Source organism: Stegostoma tigrinum, chromosome 2 (assembly GCF_030684315.1).
Source record: "Stegostoma tigrinum isolate sSteTig4 chromosome 2, sSteTig4.hap1, whole genome shotgun sequence".
Taxonomy (NCBI): domain Eukaryota; kingdom Metazoa; phylum Chordata; class Chondrichthyes; order Orectolobiformes; family Stegostomatidae; genus Stegostoma; species Stegostoma tigrinum.
Genome location: NC_081355.1, coordinates 75259853 through 75281371, shown reverse-complemented (window position 1 = coordinate 75281371; position 21519 = coordinate 75259853). Strand labels below are relative to the sequence as shown.

The following is a 21519-nucleotide window of genomic DNA, read 5'->3' as shown; positions in this document are numbered from 1 at the left end:
ACTATTATTTTGATTTGGTTAATTCTAAACTCTCAGACTCTAAGCAGGTGATAGAAATAAACACAGCAATCATGCATGTCCTGCAGTCAGTTGAAGGCTGGACAATTGTCATGCAAGTGATTCTGACATGCACATCACAGCTATGAGAGCTTCAAGACAATTACACACAGTATGTGTCATATATTCTGCGAAGTCCAATGAATGAAGAGGTGCAATCATCTTGCAATAATGCTTCTAGCAAGTTTAATTTTGGTTGAGTATTTGGGATCATAGCCAATAAATTAGGTCTATAGATTGCCAAATGGATTTAACAGCTGAATGGAAGTTCAATACAAAGAGTGGCGGTGAACTAAAACTGAACCTTATTTCAGGTCACAAATTAAGGAGAGACATTTCATATAGTGGTCCCTCTACAGGCCACAGCTTGAGTTTGCTAGACATTAAAATAAAGACTACAGACATTGAGGTAACAGAGATAAAAGTCCTCAAGAATGTGAAATGTTGGCAGTTGTTAATAACTTCAGGGATACATTTCAGTATAAATTGGAAAAAGAGAAAAAAACAAAGGGAATGGGTAGTTGTAAAGAGTTTGAAGTACATTCCAAGGTATCAGATAAGGGTCAATCAATTTTATTTCAAATGTGTGTTTGTACTATCAAAGTACTTATGGATGCAATTTATATGGATAAAGCATTATTAGAACTGCAGCAAAGTTAATAGCTGGGGTGTAATGAGTTATTGGCTGATATAAATGTTAGAGTGAACTCCCTCATGGCAGGAAAGAAATCCTCAATGTTTTTCTCCTAGATTTTTATGCCAAATATTCATGGGTGTGCAAGTGATTCAGTGTGACAGCCAAATTTTTAGAGAACGGTTTCAAAAACTGCTCAAAGAGGCAGCAGATGTGGAATACAAATTATGGAAACTAAACATGCATATCTAAGGCCTGAGTGTTACTTAGAGAGTCGGGTTTTTATTTTATAAGATTAATTTTGTGAAAAACTCAATTGAATACAGATCCCACACGTTCACAAGCACATTACAGGAAACATTTCCGGCATTGTCATGATGCACATTGGTGATTTTATCATGGGATGGTGTTGCAGAATTTCAGAAACACGTTGTTAGTAAGATTAGCTTAGGATTTAAAACTTGGAGCCAGGCTTGTGGTGTGTTTACTATCCGTGTAGCAAACCTTTGTAATTCCCACACTGTAAAGTGCATAGATGTGTACGTAGTGTATAAGAATGGAGAAAATGGGTGGACTGGTTGTCTCAATGTTTATGAAATTGAACAGTTGTGGTGTTCCACAAGTTGTTATAGCAAAGTTTTCAGGCACTGATGTCATAGGCACTGCACCTGAAACTGTGATGAGTGTCGTGCAGCAACTGAGCTGGTAGCAAACACAGACTTTCAACACGTTGCTTGAGATATGAAGCAAAATAGGCATGGTTATAATTTTATTAATTAGTCTTAATGCAATGATCTAATTTAGAATGTGACACACACATCCTGGTTAATCGTACTAGTCACAAAATAATGACCTGAGATCAAAAGAGAGGGAACAGCTCTCGAGTATAATTAATCAGTTGATCTGACTCTGCACTGAAATTCTACTGGATGCTAGTTTTTTGGTGCTAGAGTTAAATACTTCAAAGAATCAAAGATTGTTTACTGCCTATATAGGAAAGAATAGGTGAAGATTACTAATGCTTCCTGATCCTCCATCTGTTTTTAAGAGCTAACCAATTTAGTCTCTGATGTGGTTGAGTGTGCAGGCTATAAAATTTATGTTATGGACTTGAATGGTTCCTAGTTTTATGGGATGAAGATCACCAACAACATATTCTTCCACTCTGGTATATAGTGAGCTGAAGCCAATTTATACTTTACTGATTAAAATTTATTTATTCTGAATTTAGTTACTCACTGACAAAAACAGGAATGGCTGGGAAAGCTCAGCAGTCTGGCAGCATTTGGGCAGAGAAATCAGGGTTGTCGTTTTGGTTGAGTGACCCTTTCTCAGAAGTGCTGAGGAAGGGTCACTCGATCTGAAACGTTAAGTCTGATTTTTCTCCACAGATGCTGCCAGACCTGCTGAGTTTCCCAGAAATTTCTGTCTTAGTTCCTGACTTCCAACATCCATAGTTTTTTTGTCAGTTAGTTAATCACTATATTGCATGGCGAGAGTGGGCCTTGCCAAATAGATTCAGGACAGGCCTGGGCCCCTGCCCATCCAAAATTAACTACTGGGGGCTTTGTACAAATCCTTTACGCACTTGTGGAGAAATACAAACAATGCTACAATGCTGCTCATAATGGAAGTGTCCCAACTTCAGTTTGAGAGATGGGCCAATTATCTTAAACTACAATGATTAGCTCTGGGGAATTTGTTCTTGATAGAAAAAACAATGCAAACTATGTCTTGACCTCATTTTAAAAAAGAAATGACTACAATGACTATTATATTCTAACGCTAGGTGGCTTTGCAGAAGATCTTCCAGCTTACGTTGCCTTTAATATTTCTTGCCTTTCATTGATTTTGTGTCCCAAAATGTTAACTTCTTTCAGCATCACCTTTTACTGTCTATTAGAAAAATGTCTACTGAGCTGATAGTTGTAATGAGCATTCAAAAGATTTTCTCTTACTTTAGTATTTGCCTCCAGGTAATTATAAAGGACATTAACAGATATACTGAGATCACCAGCGTTGAAAGGATAGCTTCGGTTCCAACCTTGAGGGCCAAACTTGCGTCTTTCTGCAACACATGCATGAAAGTAACAAAGGCAGAAGAGAATGGTTTTGAACTCTTGTTCTCGAGAACACATTTCCAGCATATCCTGTAAGACATAACATAAAAACAAGTCACTTTTAAATGATAAAACTTATTACACTGACGGCATTTCACAATAATCAATGCATGAAACTTAAATTGGGGATCAATAACCAGGCATTATCATGACCCTAAAAGAATTCTTCAGGGTAGTGTCCTGAGTATGAGTATCTTTAGTTGCTTCAGCAATGATTTCCCCACATTATAACACAGGTATAGGGATGATGGCTGATGGCTGAACAATCACAGCCATTTGCAACTCCTCCAATAATGAAGCAATCCGCATCCATGTGCATCATGATCTGAACAACCTTCAGGTTTGGGCTGATAAGCAGCAAATAACACTTGTGCCACACAGGTGCTGGACAAATTGCCATCTCCAACAAGAGAATTTAACCATCTCTCCTTGACATTCAGTAGCACTACTATGGTTGAAAGTCAAAGCCAGTCATCATCTGGGAAGTTACTATTGATTTGAAATTTAACTGGATCATGCAAATATTGCAGCTTCAATTGCATCAGAGGCTTAAAATTCTAAATTGAGTAACTCACGTCCTGACTCCCCAAACATTTTCTACCATCATTATGGCACATGTCAGGAATGTGACGGAATACTCTCTACTCATCTGGATGAATACAACTCCAACAACACTTCAGGAATTGAACACCATCACCATCCAGAACATACCTGCTCACTTGATTGGCACATCATCCAAACACCTTAAGAATTCAATCTCTCCACCACTGAAGCATGGTTGTAGCAATATGACATGTGTATCGTATACAAAATGCACCGCAGCAACTCACCAAGGCTCCTTTGACATCACCTGTCGAATAACTGAAATCTACTTGTTTTATTTTTCGAATCAACTCTATTTACAGAGGTATAAAGTAGAGCCAGAGAGTTAAACAGCATGGAAGCAGGCCGTTCAGGGATCCACTTCATCCATGTCAGCTAGATATCCTAAATTAACCTAATTCCATTTGTCAGCATTTGGCTGTATCCCTCTAACCTTTTCCAATTCATGTATCTGTTGAGATGCTGTTTACATGTTGTAATTGTATCAACCTCTACCACTTCCTCTGGCAGCTCATTTCATACACACACCAACCTCTGTGTGAAAAATTTACCACTTAGGTCCCTTTTATAGCTTTCATTTTTCCACTTAAATCTATGCCATGTAGTTTTGGACTCACCTAACCTTTGAAAAAGAGCCTGGCCATTTACCCTGTCGATGCTCCTCATGAATTTATAAACCTCTATAAGGTCACCCCTCGGCCTCTGATGCTCTAGGGAAAATAGCCCCAGCCTATTCAGCCTCTCCCTATAGCTCAAATCCTCCAAATTTGGCAATATATTTGTAAATCTTTTCTGCACCCATCCAAATTTAACAACATCTTTCATACATCAGGGAGAAGAGAATTGAATGCCGTATTCCATAAGTGGCCTATCAATGCAACGTGACATTCGAACTCCTATACTCCATACGCTGACTAATAAAGGCAAGTGTACCAAACATCACCTTCACTACCCTGTCTACCCGTGATCCACCTTCAAGGAATTTTGAATCTGCATCTCAAGGTCTCCTTGTTCAGCAATACTTCCCAGGACCCTGCCATTAAATGTATAAATCCTGCCCTAATTTGCCTTACCAAAATGCCACACCTCACATTTAACTGAATTAAATTCCATCTGTCTGTCCTTGGCCCAACAGCCAACTAACCTTCTTCACTGTCCACTACACCACCAATTTTGGTGTCATCTGATGACTTACTAATCATACCTCTTATATTGACACCCAAATCATTTATATAAATGACAAAAAGCAGTAGACTGAACATCAATCCTTGCAACACACCACTCGTCATGGGCCTCCAGTCTGAGAAACAACTCTCCACGTACAATGACAATTTCGCTTACTCTCATTATCTTAATCATGATGTGATATCTGATTTTGCTGTGTGTTGTTATATTCTCCAAATACAACATTACTTAAATAATAGTGTTTGAAATTGTTTAAGCTTAAATAATTTGCCTTTCTGACTGAATAAAAATTGCAAGTTTATAAAAGAATCTTTGACTGAAAGCAAGCTTGACATTAAGTTAAAAGTATTAAGCAAGCACTGGACATGACTGCAATCTACAAATTGTCTGTCTCCTACCTGGTCAAAGTTATACAGGGCAGCATGTAGGTTGGCCAGCATGCCAATAGGTGGTTCATCAGTGATCTTAATCGAGCTTTCCAGTATTCCCTGAGGAATAACATGTTCCTCTGAGGTTGGGGCAGGCTCAGCACTAATGAAGACCCTGAAATCAGGATGACTGCCCTTGCTGAAATGCTCCAGCAGCTTTTCTAGTGTTCCCAACCATTTCACGACTAGATGAATATTCTGGAAATGAGAGTATGCAAAAGACTTTTAGTTTCAACATCTGGCAATCACCTGATTAAAAATCTGTATACTGACCACATGTTGACAGTGGCCACAAAGCTCATTTCATTAAATGGAAAGGGAGTAAAAAGAATGGTAATCCTTGATTAGCATTATTGGAAATAAAATCCTTCATTCTGCTCATCTATTACAAGTTTTCACACTCATAAGCAAACCGTGCAAATCCTCAATTTATTTTTCAGGACAAAACTTTGCACTGACATTACTTCATTCTACACATCTTGTTAATATATGTATTTAATGTTATCATGCAAACCTTCATATTTATAAGGTACTAAACCATGATATATTAATATCTGAATATTAATTTCTTTCGCTAAAATTCCTGTCAAAAACTTTGCGATAATGAGTCATCTACTTTAAGTAGATTGTCGATAATTGGATGTCATCCACAAGTTGCTTCTGAACTTCTTTTTCCACAGGATGGACAGACCATTTGGGTGTAGAGAGACAAAATGACTTAGCATCTTTCTTCAAGGAAATGCTGTATTAAGCACGAGTTTCCTTAAGCCTGTAAGTAATTTAGGTGAACACCTATTCAAATGAGCTTTAAATCTCTCGCTGGTTTTATGTATTGAACCTCTGGAAATGGAGAGATACTAAATGAATATTTTACATCAATGTTTACTGTGGAGAATGAAATGGAGGCCAGAGAATTTGACGAAATAAATATTGATGTCCAAAAACAGTTCACAATACAGAAGAGGAATTGCTGGAGATCTCAAAAACATAAAAGTGGACAAATCTTCTGAACCTGACCAAATGTATCCCAGGACATTGTGCAAAATTAGGGTGGAAATTGCGGGGTTCCGAGCAGAGAGATTTGTATTATCTATAATCATGAGGGAGGTGCCAAAGAATTGTTATGCCTTTATGGTAAGGAAGGCTGTGAGGAGAAGTCTGGGAACTATAGACCTGACATCTGACATCAGTGGTGGGTAAGGTAATTCTGAAAGATTGGATTTACATGCGTTTGGAGAAGCAAGGACTGATTAAGGATAGTCAGCATGATTTTGTGCAAGGGAAGTCATGTCTTACAAACTTAGTTAAGTTTTTTGAGGACCTAAAATAACTGCACACCAGAAATAGATGTAAAAGCTGTGAAGCTCACAAGTAGTTTTTGCAGCAATTTGGAAAGTATCAAATTCTGTAGTGCACGCCTTTGTTGATGCCAAATACAGATTAGTGCTGTATTTTAGAGCACTATGATGGCGTGTTCTCCATGTCCCAGGCAATTGTTGTGAAGAAGTGCTGGCTGCAGGTGAAGCACTTTACTATTAATAAGAAAAACACCTCTCTATGACCATTTCATGACGGCATTGTTAAGACAGATTGCAACAAGTGTATGGAATGACATGGATAGATCAGTAAATTGGAACAGAACAGAAATAGCACCACTCCTCTCCTTAGCTCATTCCATGTAAAGGTTGTCTGCCATCTATGAGAGTCAATTTAAATTAGAATGTAACATGCTATATGAAAGCTTTGGTAAGTATCGCACAACTTGTGGAAATTAAGTTCCATAATTTGTTACAAGTAAATGATTACTTTATCACCTGGGATTTATAGGAACTGTTTTTCTGATTAAATCTGACATCATAATGCTTTTCAGTCCTCTTTACAGTGTACCTGCAAAATGACCCAATGGCCTTCTTTGGAAGCTTTTTCTAAAGCTACTTCAGCTACCAGCTCTTGTCCTTGGCCCAGAGAAACATTATGAAATCTTCCAGAGTCAATAGTGAACCCTAACTTTTTACCTGGAAAGCAAGCAAAACAAGCAATAAGTTTTTCATCGCAGGTTTCACATATTCTGATACAGCACCAGTTCTTAATAAGAGATAACAAGGTGTAGAGCTGGATGAACACAGCAGGGCAAGCAGCATCAGAGGAGCAGGAAAGCTGGCGTTTCAGGCCTAGACCCTTCTTAAGAAATGCTTAATTATGCTTTTGGGATGAATACTGATGATTCAGTGGAACAGGTGGCTTATCAATCCAATTCAACACAACCCTATTCATTGAAACCCATGAAGAAACTTTTTAGACGTTTAGAATATTCAGTAATCCTAAATAAATATAAGCTTTAATTTCAAACTGTACAGTTACTGGTGGAAGTACGTAAATGGATAGGTGGTGGATAGGTGAAAATTCAGATCAGCTTTGAAAAGTAAACTTGGAAAGTTACCAACACAAGATGACAGGGCAGATATTTTCGTTGTTGTATCTCTATGGAGATGACTTGTGGCATAGTGGGTCACGTGGCCCTCTGCTCTAGGCCAAAACCTCCAGAGTGGAGTCCTACTCCAGGGCTTGATGGACATGCAAGTTTATAATGTGGCCAAACAGATTGATTATCAACCTATTAATTCTAATATGCCTAAAGGAGGCAGTTAAAGACAGAGAGACTGCTGGTTAGTCATACATACAGAATAATGCTTATCAAGCTAATGCCCTGTTTCACTAAACACAAGTACTATGTCCTGTTTAATTTTTCTGCTGCTGCGTAGATCTTCAAGGTTAGTGTGAGGCAGCAATTACTGGAATCAGAAGTCAAAGTAATGCCAATCAGCATGTGTGGTCCCTCTGAGCAGCTGTACCGTCCCTAGTGAACAGAGCATAGCACAGCATCAAAGATGGCATCTGTGATGTTTGCAGGGCTCCATCCTACACAATGCTGCCTTGAAGTTTTTAAAGTTTCTCCTGTTTCATGGCACGAATTTAGCATGAAGTTTGTTTTAATCAGGTGCGTCTTTGATTCCTGGGCTCGCACATCGCATCACATAATTTCATTAAGTCCAATGGAAAGATGTCACATACATCCTGGTAGAGAAGTTGTGCTATCACTGTCTTGGGAACATTTGGGAGGTTATTGATGGAGTAAGCTTCAGCAAAGGTAGAAATTTAATTGGTCACCATAATCTTTGGACTTCGGGGTCTCTGACTACTGTTTGTTTGTAGCAACTGAAAGTCTAGAACGATGCTGACCAAGATGTCCATGGGAATAAAGGTGAGGGTGTTAACGTGAGACAAGGGATGATTGGGTAATAAGGATTGGGGCTGTCACTTGTATAGGCCTTTGCACTGATGCTAAGTTTCAGACTAGTCGTGGGGAACATGGGAGCGGTGCATCAGGAGTGGGAGGTGCTAATGGCTGCTGAAGCTAAAACTCATAACATCTAAATGAATGGGGGTTAGAAGAGAAAATAGAGTCTGAGGTTGAGAAAAGGTTTTTTGAGGAATGGCTAAACTAGTGGCAGGCAGCTTGAAGCAGAAAACAGCAGACAGAAGTTGGAAGGATACAGCTGGAAAGCAGCAGACTTGACTGGTAGGGTAGGAGAAGAATTCCTAAAGGGCTCACTGCCACACAGCTGGCAACATGTTGAGGTAAGCAGTTTGGGCTGAAGAAGTTGAGAGTTAGGAAAAGAAAGTTACCAAGAAATAGAAGACCCATACCAAAAATGTGCAAATTCAGTCTACACATTTGATCTTTCATCATAAATACTCACACAGACATAAATTAGAAAAAAAAACAAAATTAGGGCGGCACAGTGGCTAGCACTGCAGCCTCACAGTGCCAGGGACCTGGGTTCGATTCCAGCCTTGGGTAACTGTCTGTGCAGAGTTTGCACATTCTCCCCGTGTCTGTGTAGGTTTTCTCCGAGTGCTCTGGTTTCCTCCCACAGTCCGAAGATGTGCAGGCTAGGTGGATTGGCCATGCTAAATTGCTCGTGGTGTTCAGGGGTGTGTGGGCTCTCGGGGGATGGTTCTGGGTAGGATGCTCCAAGAGGCGGTGTGGACTTGTTGGGCCAAAGGGCATGTTTCCACACTGTAGGGAATCTAATCTAACCTAATTGGTATCAAGTAGTGGATTGAAGATACATGATTACTTAATACTTCTTACATACTAGTTGATATTGCAGAGTTTTGCACATGGGAAGTCATGGTCCAAGGAACTCTGGAGGATAAATAATGTTGAGGTCACAGAGATAAATGAACCAAGGCAAGGGCTTGCGGTCAGTCGCAAAGGAGGTAAGATTAGACAGCAAGTAGGCGAGGCTGGTAAGGAAAGAAGGTAGGGTCGGGGGGTGGTGAAATACAGAGGACACAGGGCAAAAGATGTGGGAGGGCACTAGGAATGGAATGAGAGGGAGAGAGAGTGACATAATGGGTTGGGGAGAGAGAAAGGGGTTATATCTGATTCTTTCTGAATGGGAAGGGGAAGTGCAAAGGACTTAATACTTCTTTTACAGGAATTGGGGGGGTACTGTTTGCTGGGAATGGTCTCTGATTTTGGATTTGTGGGACTGGGAGACAATTTGCTGTATATTTTCAAATGCATTTTCCTTTGGCATTGTTATGTAATATTATGCCAATAAATTTTATATGTGCAGGAACTTATTCATGCAATATTGGACTGAATGTACAAAACAGCAAAGAATGACTAAAAAATTAATAAGAATGGAAATTTTTCATTAAAAAAGCTAACAAGAAGTATAAAAACAGATATTAGAGTTTCTATAAATACTTAAAAAAGAAAAAGGAGCACTGGTCCGATAAAAAGTATGTCTGGAGAATTGATAATTGAAAACAAAGAGATAGCAGAAGTATTGAACAAATATTTTGCATGAGTCTTTTCTGAAGAGGGTACAAATAACTTCCAAGAGATAGTATGATTCAGGAAATGGAAAGGAGGGAGTAGCTCAGGAAAATTACACTCACTAGAGAAATAGTCAGGTGTAATTTGTTGGAGCTGTGGGTTGATAAGTGTCCAGGTCTAAATGGATTTCATCCTAGGGTCTTAGAAGAAATGGCTGATGAGATAATGTTGCTGCATTGGTTTCAATTTTCCAAAACTCTCCAGATTGGGTAAGGTCCCATCAGATTTGAAGATAACAAATGTAACTATTCAAAAGGTGACATGGTGGCTCAGTGGTCAGCACTGCTGCCTCACAGTGCCAGGTACCTGGGTTCAACCCTCAGGCAATGGTCTGTATGGAATTTTCACAATGATCCTGTGTCTATATGGGTTTTTTTTCCACAGTCCAAAGATGTACAGGTTAGGTGGATTGGCCATGCTAAATTGCCCATAGTGCCTGGCAAAGGAGGGAAACAGAAAGCAAGAAACTGCAGATCTAATAGATCAGTATCAGTCAAAGGGAAAATATTAGTGGCCATTATTAAAATACATTATAGTAGGATACTTAGATAAGTTCAAGGTAATCAGGAAGAGTCAACATCATCTTATCAAAGGGAACCAATCTTTTGGAATTCTTTAAAAAGGTACCACACGCTATGGAAAAAGTGGAAGATGTAGGTACACTGCAGTTAGGCTTCCCAAAGGCATTTGTTGAAGTGCCACATCAAAATTTATTGCAAAATGTAAAAGCTTATGCTGTAGAGCGTAACATATTATGGATACAAGCTTGTTAATACTATTCAAGACCAAGTTAGACAGATTTCTAATCAATAAGGGAATTAAGGGTTCTGGGGAAATTGCAGGTAAGTGGAGTTGAGGGCTGTCAGAATAGCCATTTATTGTTGGGGACAGGTGCCAAAAGCTGAATAGCCTTCTTCAACTTCAATGGTGTGAACCTTTGTTCTTTTACTTATAAATTCTGTATCTGAAACTATCTCTCTCACTAACACCTGAAGAAGGATTGAGGCTCTGAAAGCTTGTGTTTTCAAACTAACCTGTTGGACTATAACCTGGTGTCAGGTTATTTCTGACTTTGTCCACGCCAGTCCAACACCACCTTCACATCAAGTACATGGGGCATTGGTGAGACTACACCGAGCGCACTGTGTAAAGTGTGGTTACTTTATTTATGGAAGTATGTAAACGTATTGGAAGCATTTCTGAGAAGATTTACTAAATACCTGGAATGGACGGCACAATGTGAAGCTGGAGGAACACAGCAGTCCAGGCAGCGTCAGAGGAGGAGGTAAATTGATGTTTCGGGTTGGGGTCTTGACCCGAAACGTCAACTTTCCTGGTCCTCTGATGCTGCTTGGCCTGCTGTATTCCTCCTGCTCCACACTGTGTTATCTCTGACACCAGCATCAGCAGTTCTTCCTGTCTCCACCTGGAATGGATAGGTGTCTTACGAGGGAAGGTTAGACAAGCTAGACTTGTGTCCACTATAGTTTGGAAAAGAAAGAGGTGACTTGCATGAAACATACATGATCCGGAGGATTCTTGACAGGGTAAATGTAGAAAGGCTATTTCCCTTTTCCCAGAATTACAGATCACTGTTTTAAAGTAAGGAGTCACCCAATTAAAATGGAGATAAGGCAAAGTATTATCTCACAGAGGATTGTAAGTCTTTGGAATTCTCTTCTGAGAAAGGTGGTGAAAGCAGTGTTTTTGAATATTTTTAAGGCAGAGATGGATGGATTCCTGGTGAGCAAAAATGGTGAAATGTTACCAAGAGAGTGTAGGAATGTGGTTTGGATAATGCACTTAAATCAGCCATTGTCTTATTAAATGGCAATGCAGGTTCAAGGGGTTTATTCAGCTCCCTGTTCATGTGTCTGTATGATACCTTAGGAATGTAAAAATAATGCCACATTTTTAGTATATAATAGATTGATTTATATTCCTTAGACTTTGGACATTGAGATAATTGGTTTGGAATATTCGCTGTTTGTGATATAAGAAGTCCTACTAAACAGAATGAGTCAAAAATAGCAGGCACAATGACAGTCATGATTTTTAATGAAAAATTTTCCTAAACTTTGCGCAAACATGATAACAGTTTTGAAGTTTTCTAGAATTTAACTTATGACTCAATTTCTTCAACTTTCTTGATAATCCTTCCAAAGTCCCTTTCCAGTGTATGTGGCTTCATTCCAAGATTAAAGCCAATCTGACATACAGATTATAACATGTGGAGGTTTTAAATTAAGTTTTTTTTAAAGCTACCAGAGATAGATCACACATACTTGGTTGAATATTTTTAAGGTTAATGAGTAAAACTAAAAGATTCATACCGAGTGATTCAACATTTTTAAGAGGATCAACACCAGGGGACAAGATAAAAAACATGGGAGTAGCTGGGTTACTCTCTTCAAATGATTTTGCAAAGTCTATCCGTAGACCATCGACATATGCTGTTCCTAACTTTTCTTCAACAAAGTTACTGTAACAGAACAAAAGTAAGAGTTCATTTTAATGATTCAAGTTTTTTCACCACTTTCTACTCATATCTAGATTTGACAATAAATATATCATGTATTTATTTCATCATACTTTGAGAGTTCATTGCCTGCTGATAGTTTACTGTGTCAGCCAAAGAATGTTGAAAAATGAAATAAAATTTGGGTATCCTGAATATAGTGACCCTAACAATCTGTGATAATAAAATGTGAGGCTGGATGAACACAGCAGGCCCAGCAGCATCTCAGGAGCACAAAAGCTGACGTTTCGGGCCTAGACCCTTAGTCATGATTTTTAATGAAAAATTTGCCTAAACTTTGCGCAAACATGATAACAGTTTTGAAGTTTTCTAGAATTTAACTTATGACTCAATTTCTTCAACTTTCTTGATAATCCTTCCAAAGTCCCTTTCCAGTGTATGTGGCTTCATTCCAAGATTAAAGCCAATCTGACATACAGATTATAACATGTGGAGGTTAGGGTCTAGGCCCGAAACGTCAGCTTTTGTGCTCCTGAGATGCTGCTGGGCCTGCTGTGTTCATCCAGCCTCACATTTTATTATCTTGGATTCTCCAGCATCTGCAGTTCCCATTATCACCAACAATCTGTGGAATGGGAAGAGTATGTCCCATCCTAAGAACCTGCATGTAAATTCTTGCAGCTATTGCTAATGCCATCCAAGATCAGTAGGGTCATGGCAAACATCTGTGGCAGTGGGCTACTCAAGGTTGAGGCTTTTCTACCACGGTCCCACATGGAAGTGACTGGAAAGCCTGGCTGAACTATGTGTACCTAGGGCATCAGAGGCCATCTCCTGCCTGCCAACGAGAGGCCAATTTGTGCTCTAAATAAAATAAAAGCCATTCTTCATCTCCTAGGATCCAGATTCCAAAGCTACTTACATTTTGGGTTCATGTCTACATACCTGTTGGGAACAGCAATTCTGTCTGATGGCTGAGTTGCTGGAATTCCTGATTTAGGAACTCCCTTTCTTTGCTAGATCTCGCATCAATTGCCTTGTCACGGTCAGAGTCTCAATCTCCTTTAATGTGTTACAGGAACTTTTGCTTTGCGGCAAACAAGGAATTTCTAGGAACAAAAACAGAAATTGCTGGAAACTCTCAGCAGGTCTGGCAACAAGTGCGGAGAGAAATGAAAATTAACATTTCAGGTACACTGAAAAACTCTGATTTTTCTCCACAATTGCTGCCAGGCCTGCTGATATTTTCTAGCAATTTCTGTTTTTGTCTTTATTTCAGATTTCCAGCATCTTCCGGGTTTTTTGTCAAGGAATTTTCAGGTCATGCTGTGGTCTGTGTGTGTATGCTAATTATAGGCAAATACTCTTTTGGAAAAGCTAATTATAACAGGCCTCACACTATTAAAACCTGTGAACACTTATTGAAAGTTGTGCTATTTAATTGGAGATAGTATTAGCTACATGTAATCAGACAACATTGTTGCAGAATATTGAACTACCCAGTCTGCAGGGCTCTGGGTAGTACTTGGAACCTAAATAAACAATTAGTTTGCCTTTTTACACATTACATCCAAGCCTCGAGTTTGAAAGCACTATATGGGTATCCAAATAAAACATCAAAGTGTGAATACCTTTCTTTATTTCAGCTCTTTTATAACCCTTGTACAGGTTCCATAGCTCGGTTTTATTAGAATCTTTACTTAAGCAAGTCACTGATACTTGTGCTGGTAACTGTCAAAGATACAGCTTCATACTTGCACAGGCAGAAACATGCACATGGGGCAGCACGGTGGCTCAGTGGTTAGCACTGCAGCCTCACAGAGCCAAAGACCTGGGTTCAATTCCAGCCTTGGGCGACTGTCTGTGCAGAGTTTGCACGTTTTCCCCATGTCTGCGTGGGTTTTCTCCAGGTGATCTGGTTTCCTCCCACTGTCCAAAGATGTGCAGGTTAGGTGGATTGGCCATGCTAAATTGCCCAAGGTGTTCACGGGCGTGTGGGTTATAGGGGTATGGGTCTGGGTGGGATACTCCAAGGGGCAGTGTGGACTTGTTGGGCTGAAGGGCCTCTTTCCACACTGTAGGGAATCTAATCACATACGCACACTGATTGATTTTATGTCGGTAGTAGCAGCTAACATCACAGAACATTTTTGAAATTTGTTGGTACACAAATATTGTGTGCTGTTGTTCATAAAACCTTTATACGTGGAACAGTCACAGACCCATGTCATAAATGCTATTTTATAAATAAATTAAACAGAACACACACTCAATAAGTCAAATAAAAATCCACTTTTCTGTAATTATAAGCTTTACTAGAAAAGAAGATCATTCTTCATCAGTGTAATTTGTGATCATTCCCTCCAATCAACTTATTTAAAGATGGAAACTTAGAAAACATAAAATGTGACAAAAACTCACTAATAGCTCATTTGTAGGTGTCTACAGCATTATGCACCTTTAGTACTGTGTAATAAAAAGTTAAGTAACAACAAATTAGCACAGTTACATCTGTTCTGTGCAACTTCATGCAAGGTGAAACCATATTTGTAGTTAGCTGATATCAGACATTCATAAAAACCTCTGTCAGTTTGCTTAAGAATCAGCAAACCAAGCAAATAAAGCAATGTAAGGATACTGCGTTTGATCTAACCAATGTATCTGCAAAGAGAGTGCACTCTGTTGTTGGCACAGAATCCATTTTTTGAAGTCTATTTCGCTAAAGCACAAGTTGACCAGAATAAAATACTGGGTCTAAGTGTATGTGAAATGCTACTGGAATTCGTAAAGGAGGCTCTTGATGGGCTTTTCTCTTTGCAACCAAGCCCAAGGCAGGCCAACCTGCTCAGACTCCGCCTTGCTCCTGACCTCCCACTGCTGGCCTAAAATTTGTCACTGGGAGGCAGGTGACTGATCATTTAAGGGCCTTAACTGGGGAAAAAGTGTTTGGATTGTCTTAGGCTTTGCCTGTGTGCTGTAAAATCGCTGCCAGGTCAGGCATGGGTAGGACCGCAGTGGAAATGACACCGCTAAATTTTACAGGCTGTTCTGCCCACAATCCTGCTAAACAGAAACTGAAAGGCCTTATCCTGTGAAAGTAGCTAACTGGCTTATCAATCAACAGCTGTACGTTTGAGCACAGAATCCACTGCTTACAGCAAATATCCTTGAATGGATGTAATTTACACATAATATGTGATGCTTGGTAGAACATGGTACATTTATGTGTTTGGATTCACTCAGTCTCCCGTTCCATCACTTCTTCATATTATTGTCTCACTACCCTTGAATTGATTGAAATCTCCTCTTTAGCAAACAGTCCTAAGTTAAATTGTTGTAGATCACTCAGATCTGTTAATTGGATTTCTGATTTGAGGTGAAATGGGGCTCTGAGGCTGTACAGCAGGTGCAGTTATTCAGCTGAAGAAATGTCAGATGAATGCCTTTTAGTAATCCATTAGAATTGTGTTGGAAACACAATCGCAGGCTGCTGCCACTAGACCTGGCAAGAGGAGAAGTAGGCCATGAGCTGAGACCAACTGAGACCCAGAGGCACCTGGAGATACTGAGTGCTATTGATGAGGTGACATGAGCTGCAAACAAGCTCCTGACACCTGATTTGGGAATACCTGATAAATACAGTGGATACGAAAATAAATGAGCAAGTGTTTCAGTTTTGAAGCACTGACGTTCTTCACACTGCTGCACAAATCAAAGATGATGAAATACAGTAGATAGACTAATTCAAGAATAATGAGTAACACAGCTGTTTCTTCCAGAATTAAACAAATAATTGAAGATAATTCTGTAATATAAGGGAAACCACAGCATGGTATGAGGTCATTTGCCCACTGCTTCCATGCCAACCAAATAAGAATTGCCTAATCTAATTCTTTCAGGTCTTGGTCCGTAGCCCTACAGGCTATGGCACCTTAAGGGTATATCCGCATGTTTAAAAAATGTGATTTATGCTTCTGTGATAGTAGGAACTGCAGATGCTGGAGAATCCGAGTTAACAAGGTGTAGAGCTGGATCAACACAGCAGGCCAAGCAGCATTGTAGGAGCAGGAAGGCTGAAGTTTCGGGCCTAGACCCTTCTTCAGAAAAAAAAAATTCTGATCAAGGATCCAGGCCCGGAATGTTAGCCTTCCTGCTCCTATGATGCTGCTTGGCCTGCTGTGTTTGTCCAGCTCTACACCTTGTTATGTAGGTTTCTGTGTCTCCACCATTTCTAGCAGTAAGTTACAGTCTTCCACCATCCTTCAATGAAAAGAAAAATCACTCATTCTCTAATATTTTTGCGAACTGACATATCTACATACCAGGTTGAAAGCCACTTTGCTAATGGAAAGGGTTCTCAATTTTACATGCATCGTATAAATCCCTGGTCTGCCTCTGCTGTTCCAAAGAAAACACTCCCAACTTATTCCATCTTAGATATTTTCTAACCAACCTGTTCAGAGATGTTATTACACACCCCTGGAGCAGGTGGGAATTGAACCTGGCCCTCAAACCGCCTGGTCCAGATGTAATACACTACCATAGCACGACAACAGTCCAAACTTATCTCATGTTTCCTCATAGCTCAAATTCTCTTCTCCTATTCATACTGTTGTCAATCTCTTCTAATGCCAGCACATGCTTCATATGCTTAATGACCAAAGCTATATGAGTACTTTAGCTGTGGCCTAACTTGTGCATTTTCCAATCAAAACTGACCCCTGTTCTTACATTCTGTGCTTTGGCTATGAAGGAAACTATCTTGACTGTCTTCTTATCTTTTCTATCAAGTTATCTTCCTGTCCTGTTAACTTCAGGGATCTGTATGCATGTCTTCCAAGGACCTTCTGTTCCTGTGCATTTCTTAGAATCCTCCCATTTTTTGTTTATTCTCTTGTCTTCTATGTCTTCTTCAAAAGCATTGTCTCATAATTCTCCAGATTGAGCTTCATTCACTACCTTTCTGCCGATCTGCATAACCAGCCCACCTGGCAAATATCTCCCTACAGTTAAATGCATTCTTCCTCACCATTAAACACAAAACCAGTATTTGCAACATCCACAATTCTCTTAAGTAGACCACTGAATTTGAGGCTAATTCACTGATCTTTACCACAGACAGCAAAGGGATCAACAACGAGCCCTGAAGAATTCAAGTGAAAACAATCAGAAAATGCCTATTAACTATTAACCTCTTCTTACCGCATTTAGCCAATTTTGGATCTGACTTGCCCCTTTCCCTTGATCCCAAAAGCTTTCAATTTGCCATCAGTCTGTGATATGGAAACCTATTAAAAAGATTTTCTTGAAATCACAGGGCTAAATAAAATGTGAAAAGCTCATCAACTGACCTTGCTACCTGTTCAAAAATTAAGTCAAGTTCTTCAGACATAACCTTCCCTTAACGAATCCATGCTGAGTCACCTTAATCAAAGAGTGTCTTTCCAAATAATGGTTATATTTTCTCTCAGAACATTTTCCAAAAGCTTGTCTGTCAATGGTTGAATGACCTACTTTTACTCAAGTTATCCTTCCCTCCCATTTTAAACAATGGTAAAAGTTAGTGGTCCTTCAGCACCATACCTTTAGCCAGAAAGGATTAGAAAATAATGGTTGAGCCCTTGACGTTCTCTTCCTCACTTCTTTTATGCTAAGGTATATTTCACCCCGGCTTAATGATTTATCTATGTTCAAGGATGCTAAATACCTCAATACATCCTTTCACACTATATTATTTCCATCCAACATTTCACAGTCCTCCTCAGTAACTGTGATTGGTGGGATTTTTGTGAAGAGTGTGGGAAAGTTAAATCACAAAATTTCACTAATCAATAAATCTGTCTTCTTTAAACACAATTTTTTTTGTGTTATGGAAGCAAGAGCAGGATAAAGCCAGGTTTGCTGCCTTTGGATGTAGGCCTAAGGCAGTAATCGAAGATTGCCAGGCTAGCAAGCCAGTACACCTACTCTTTTTTCTTGGAACATCAACCAAGTTCTAATAATGAATATCATAGACATAAACCCTCACAACAACATGTCCCTTCCATATCCATCATAATCTCCATGCTCTATAACACCTTGCACCCCCAAGCTCTCTCATGCTCCCTCCAGGCTCTATTATCTTCCCATTGCACCTTCATGTTCCTTCACATTTCCATTCCACCTACATATCTCCAAACCTTTCCATGCTTCTTTATCTTCTTCATGCACTAATATACCCTTGTTCCCCGTCATACTTTGGTGCCCCCACATTCGACATGACATCACTACGGTCCCATTCCCCCACATTTTGCTCCATGCTCCCTACCACAACTCTGCCCAACCCCAACTTATATTTTCCATAGCTATTCACCCAGAATCCACTATGGGTAGACCCCAGGGAGACAGGTCTTTGAAATGGAGATAAGACAAGATGGCCAAAGCAACCATAAATGATTCAAGATGCAGGGATATTAGGAACTACTATTAGCTAAAAAAATGCCCATACTACCTGTAGTTACCTGTTCAAACTGCAGTTAAAAGATAATCTTATTTGGTGAAAAAGTGTAAAAGTCAAATGCAATTTTAGGCAGAGGTCATCCAGAAGGAAAAAACACAAGTGAAAAGCATGCATGTCATCAGTACAATCACCTACTTTTTTGTGGTCCTCTGGGGCTTGAAGGTTTCCTGCATTTTATAGTTATGAGTTGTTTACAACTGAAGGCAGAGAAGGAAGAGAAAGACCCGAGCAATAACTCTGAGCTATGCTTGGAGCACAAAGAAAGGGACAGTGGGGATGCACAATATCAGCTGACGAAAGTGTACGCACTTACAATTTGCCTATCTGCGGCATTTTAACACAGCAACCTAAAGGGCACAGATATTGTCATGTGGATTCCATTGATGCAATTTCAATTGGAGGAACAACTGAATGAGTTCAGAGTTTAAATCAGGTAAGTTCCAAAACTGAATGAGGTTGATCAAGGCCTATACCTCAATTTAACAGTGCACTGCTTAATGCACTGCTAGGAGGAGGTGAGAAATTGATTTGGAAATACTCCAAGCTACGGGATGAAGAAATCAAACAAAATAAAACAAAGACCTGCGGATGCTTGAAATCTGAAGCAAACACCGAAATTACTGGAGATACTAAGCAGAGCTGAGTAAATGCTCTTCAGAACTTGATGAAGGGTCATTGGATTCAAAACGTTAACTTTGTCTCTCAATACAGATGCTGCCAGACCTGCTGAGAATGATTAAATCTGAAAGAAGCAGCCATCACATTCCTGATTTCAGTGTAGGCAAGGTAAGTGCAGACTGCTCTTTAATGAAGTAAGCCAGGAAAACAGTATACAACTACATATTCACTGTATTTGCAATTACTGACCCTTCTCCCTGCCTTTGTCACTCCATACCCAACACAGTTCACACCTCACCTACATTGCAAGATTATCCATCCTTCTCTTTCTATGCAATTTCTCACATTTCAGTCTATGTATCTCTCGTCATGATCCTAATGCAATTTAATACCTCTCGTGCATTCATCAGGTGCACTGTGCCAATACATCAATGTTAAAGTAGGTCACTAGAACTGTTTTTGGCTGGGTTGCAGAAGAGAACTCAGAGTACAAGGGCAAGGGAGAAAACAGGATGTGGTCTTTTACAACTTTCACAGCTGACAGGTACAGAACTATCTGGAGGGCAATCAGATGGAAGTTTACTCAAAATGATTCTGTATTTTGCCTGTTGCTCCTTTCTACATTCTCGGACACGCCACCTATCCCTGTTGTCAACTCCTGACATGTTGCGTCCTCTCCCAAGAGCCAAGTACATTCCTCTGAAGGTGCAGGTGAACCAGTCCTTGGTGGGAAATCTCATGGTCTCCAAAACCCAGAGATCATCAGCCAAGAGCACCCTATCAGTTCAGGAATTTAGTCAGTGATAATGGGAACTGCAGATGCTAGAGAATCCAAGATAATAAAATGTGAGGCTGGATGAACACAGCAGGCCCAGCAGCATCTCAGGAGCACAAAAGCTGACGTTTCAGGCCTAGACCCTTCATCAGATTCTCTGATGAAGGGTCTAGGCCCGAAACGTCAGCTTGTGTGCTCCTGAGATGCTGCTGGGCCAGGAATTTAGTCAGCCTGTTTCTATATCTACTGAAAACACAGAGCTTATACTATGTAGATAATCTGAGTGTGGCCAGAAGATGGTACAAACTTCATTGTGTATCAACAGATCAGACTAAATATTGCAATAGTAATTTAAAAAAAACGAAATAAGGGACTTTGTCTGAATGCGCACAGCATTTGCAACAATGTAGATGAATTGATGGCGTAAATGGAAATAAACATTTATTTACTAGGCTGCGAGGTGACCAAGGCTCTGAACTCTATGTTCAAAGGTATTCAACATTTAAGAAGGACAGGCAAAAAGATAAGGGAGATAGGTAGCACTATTAATAGAGGAGGGGGATCAGTGTATTAGCGAGTGAGGACTTGAGATTGGGGAGAACTAAGAAACAGCAAGAGACAGCAGACATTTGTGGAAAGAGATAACAAAGTGTGAAGCTGGATGAAAAGAGCAGGCCAAGCAGCATCTCAGGAGCACAAAAGCTGACGTTTTGGGCCTATGCCGTTCATTAGAGAGGAGGATGGGGAGACGGTTCTGAAATAAATAGGGAGAGAGGGGGAGGCGGACCAAAGATGGATAGACGAGAAGATAGGTGGAGAGGAGCGTATAGGTGGGGAGGTGGGGAGGGGATAGGTCAGTCCGGGGAGGACAGACAGGTCACGGAGGTGGGATGAGGTTGGTAGGTGGAAAATGGAGGTGCAGCTTGAAGTGGGAGGAGGGGATAGGTGGGAGGAAGAACAGGTTAGGGAGGCGAGGACAAGCTGGGCTGGTTTTGGGATGCAGTGGGGGAAGGGGAGATTTTGAAGCTTGTGAAGTCCACACTGATACCATTGGGCTGCAGGGTTCCCAAGCAGAAAATGAGTTGCTGTTCCTGCAACTTTCGGGTGGCATCATTGTGGCACTGCAGGAGCCCATGACGGACATGTCGTCTAAGGAATGGGAGGGGGAGTTAAAATGGTTTGCGACTGGGAGGTGCAGTTGTTTAAGTC

At 40.1% G+C, this 21519-nt stretch overlaps 1 protein-coding gene across 4 annotated transcripts in view; it reads right to left on the bottom strand.

Moving 5' to 3' along the window:
* Positions 1–21519, bottom strand: part of LOC125461085 (dynein axonemal heavy chain 11-like) — a 466228-nt gene that overhangs the window by 74854 nt on the left and 369855 nt on the right. For all 4 annotated transcript variants that reach the window (XM_059654665.1, XM_059654655.1, XM_059654658.1 and 1 more), the window contains 4 exons: positions 12273–12421; positions 6915–7042; positions 4998–5225; positions 2650–2841 (listed from right to left, as the gene is read on the bottom strand). In XM_059654665.1, the coding sequence (XP_059510648.1) occupies positions 2650–2841; positions 4998–5225; positions 6915–7042; positions 12273–12421 (697 nt within the window). The remainder of the gene's footprint in view (positions 1–2649; positions 2842–4997; positions 5226–6914; positions 7043–12272; positions 12422–21519) is intronic.